This window comes from Pipra filicauda, unplaced genomic scaffold (genome assembly GCF_003945595.2).
Source record: "Pipra filicauda isolate LSUMZ 115617 unplaced genomic scaffold, ASM394559v2 scaffold1525_size10639_pilon, whole genome shotgun sequence".
In the NCBI taxonomy this organism is placed as follows: domain Eukaryota; kingdom Metazoa; phylum Chordata; class Aves; order Passeriformes; family Pipridae; genus Pipra; species Pipra filicauda.
This window is the reverse complement of record NW_024104013.1, coordinates 7,366-10,639: the sequence shown is the minus strand read 5'-3', so window position 1 is coordinate 10,639 and position 3,274 is coordinate 7,366. Positions and strand designations below refer to the sequence as shown.

At 63.7% G+C, this 3,274-nt stretch overlaps 1 protein-coding gene across 1 annotated transcript; it reads right to left on the bottom strand.

Annotated features, from left to right (window-relative positions):
* Positions 1–6: 6 nt before the first annotated feature.
* On the bottom strand, positions 7–1,305 carry LOC113998229 (gastrula zinc finger protein XlCGF7.1-like; the record flags this gene model as incomplete). The annotated part of the gene is made up of 2 exons (XM_027740745.2): positions 7–1,125; positions 1,269–1,305. Coding segments are annotated over 2 exons (876 nt in total), but the record flags the coding sequence as incomplete, so codon positions are not given.
* Positions 1,306–3,274: the final 1,969 nt, after the last annotated feature.

The following is a 3,274-nucleotide window of genomic DNA, read 5'->3' as shown; positions in this document are numbered from 1 at the left end:
TCTCAGCTCCAGGCCTGGAGTACCTCCTGCCCCTCCTCCTGCACTGCCCTGGGGGTCTGCAGAGCTGTTCCTCTCCCCTATTCCCACTCTGCTCCTCTCTGCACCCAATTCCATCTGCACAAGGACTTTTTCCTCCTTAAATACATTATCCCTGAGGCCGCAGTACACTGCCCACCATGGATCACCTGGAATGTGGGTCACCAGGTCTGTGCCCAATGAGGGTCCCTGTGGATCATCCAACGGCTGATGGAACCTCTTCCCGCAGTCGGGGCACTCGGGGCTTCCATTACTGGTGGGTCCGTTGGTGGTAGGTCAAGGCAGAGCTGTAGGTAAAACTCCTCTCACACTCGTCACACTTGTAGGGCCTCTCCCCGGTGTGGATGCGACGGTGGATGACGAGGTGGGAGTTGCGTTTGAAGCCCTTCCCGCAGTCGCTGCAGCGGAAGGGCCTCTCCCCCGTGTGTGTCTGTTCATGCATGAGGAGATGGGAGCTGGTTCTAAACCTCTTCCCGCACTCGGGGCACTTGTAGGGCCGTTTCCCACTATGGATCTTCTGGTGGTGGATCAGGTCAGAGCTCTGGCTGAAGCTCTTCCCACATTCCAGGCACTTGTAGGGTCGTTCCCTGGAGTGCAGGCCCAGGTGGGTGCGGAGGTTGAATCTCCGGTTGAAGCTCTTCCCACATTCCCCACACGTGTAAGGTTGTTCTCCAGTGTGGAGGATCTGGTGGCGGATCAGGCAGGACTTCTGGCTGAAGCTGTTCCCACATTTCCCACACGTGTAGGGCTTTTCCCCACTGTGGATCATCTGGTGTCGGAGCAGGTGGGCGCTCTGCCTGAAGCTCTTCCCACATTCCAAACACCTGAAGGGCTTTTCCCTGCTGGGAGGCTGCTCAGGGACCACCAGCTCGCAGCTCCGCCTCAAGCTCCGGCCGCCTTCCTGGCACACGCTGGCTCTTTCCTCCTCACAGCCCCCTGGGCTGGCTTTGCAGCCCCTCCTGCGGGGGCATCTCCGGCCCTTTTCCTCCCCGCTGCCTTCCTGCGCCGGGGAGCCCTTCAAAACGGCCTCTCCCACCAGGCTCTGCCGCCGGGATTTGTCCTCCGCGCTCTCCGGCCTCACCTCGGGGCCTGGGGCAGGAAGCAACAAGGACACGCAGGGGATTTGCCTCCGGCCCACAGGGAACCCAAGGACATCCCCCCAACTCCGGCCCCGGCAGGATGGCCACAAAAGACAAAAGACCGACCCAAAGGGGCACTGACTTCCTCCTCACCTGCCTGGGGGGCCCGCGGCATCTTCCTCTTCCTCGCAGCCTCCTCCTCCATCCAACCAAGCTTTGGGAAGCAGAAATCCTGCTGGGGGGGAAATCAAGGGGTGAGTGTGTTGCCTTGGGGGTTCCTCCTGACCAAGTCCAGCTCTAGGACTCACTGGGCATCTTGTGTCCATAAAAACCCCCAAAACACCAACATTCAGCCCAAAAACCCCTCCCAGAATTCCCCCTCTCTGCTCTCTGGGGTTTGGGGGGTCCCCCCTGTCTGCCCTGATGGCACTTCTGCCTGCATTGGGGGTCCCCCTTGTCCGGGCTGCCGGGGGTCCCGCGGCTCCGGGGGGTTCCCACTCGCCGGGGTCCCCTTGAGTGTTGCCAGGGGGGTCCCAGGGCTCACTTCTCCCCACTCTGCCTCCCGGGGCCGGCCGGCCCTCCTCTCTCGCCTCCCACCCTCGCAAACCTCTTGGCGCTCTCGGCTCCCACCCCGCCTCAAGGCCCCCCCTCCTCTCCACACTCCAAGGCCTTCCCCCTCTCCGGGACCCCCGCTTAAGGGGCCCAGCGCTCCCTCTCTGCTCCCCCCTCCAGCATTCCAGGGGTCCCCCAGCTCCGGGATCGCCCCTCTCCGCTCTCCCCACTCCGCGGCTACCGGGGTTCCCCCCCGGCTCTCACGGGGGGCCCCCAAACCGCTCTCGCCCCCCCCGCCATTGCCGAGCCACCGCCAGGACCTTTGGGCTGCTCTTCTTTGTGCTCCCGCTCGACTCCTCCCTCGGCTGGGCCGCCGCTTTTGGCGGGTTTCTCCTCCGGGAATCAAACCCCCTGAAGCATTCCCCCTGCCCAGCCCCCTTGGGCCCCCTTGGGCCACCTCGGGCCACCTAGGGCCCCCCTTGTGCCCCCCCCTTGCCCCAAAGCATATGGATCCCGCGGCCAGGGAATGGCTGGAGCTGTGGAGGTCGGGATGGGTCGCGTGCTCTTGGCCGCTCCCGACCCGCACTCGGACCCCCCGCGCAGCCGCCACGGTCCGGGACAAGCGCGGGGGGGGGCCGGGCCTGGGCGACCCCCCCTCCCCTGCCCAAATTGCCGTCCCGGGGGGCGCTGGGGGCGAGGGGGGGGCGCCGGTGGGCTCGAGGTGGGGAGCGCTGGGCGCTGCGGCTCTGCCTGCACACGGGGGAGTTGCCCCCGCAGCCGGGGGGGGCTCTCGGCACCCCCAGTGCCCAGAAAGGTCTCCCCATAGTTGGGCTTTGGGGGCTCTGGGCGGGGTCTGAGCGGGTTGGGGGGTCCTTGTGGGTCTGTGGGGTGGTGTCGGGGGGTCCCGGCCCCTTTTGGGGAGCGCTGGGTGCCGTGTTGGGGTGCAGGTGCCCCCCCAGAGCCCCCCCAGAACGGGGTGACACGGGGGGAACTCCGGGTGGTCCCCATTCCTGATCCATCCTGGAGCAACCAAGCTGGAGGCAACTGGGATCATACTGGGAGCGACTAGGACCACACTGGGACTGACTGGGAGCATAATTGGTGTGACCCGGGAGCATGCTGAGGTCAACTGGGACAGACTGGAAGTAACTGGGAGAGACTGGGAGAAACTGGCAGTGACAGGGATCATACTGGGAGGGACTGGAACTGTAGTGGGGTGACTGGGAGCAACTGGGACCATGCAGGGATAACTTAGATCCTCCTAGGATAGAGTGGTATTGTACTGGGAATGGCTGGGATCATACTGGGAGTTACTGGAACCAGAGAAGTGGTTAATGGGAGCAACTGGAACCATGCTGGGGGCAACTGGGATCAGAGTGGGAGCAGCCAGGCCCCCGCTGGGCTCATACTGGGATCATCCTGAGACTGACAGGGATCATCCTGGGAGTGACTGCAACAATATTGGGAGTATGTGACAGGGACTGTAACAATACTGGGGATGACTGGGATCAAACTGGATTCGTACTGGAAGTTGTCTCCAAGTTCCTGGGATCATAGTGGGTGTGACTGGACTCATAGTGGGATCATCCTGGGAGCAACTGGGACCA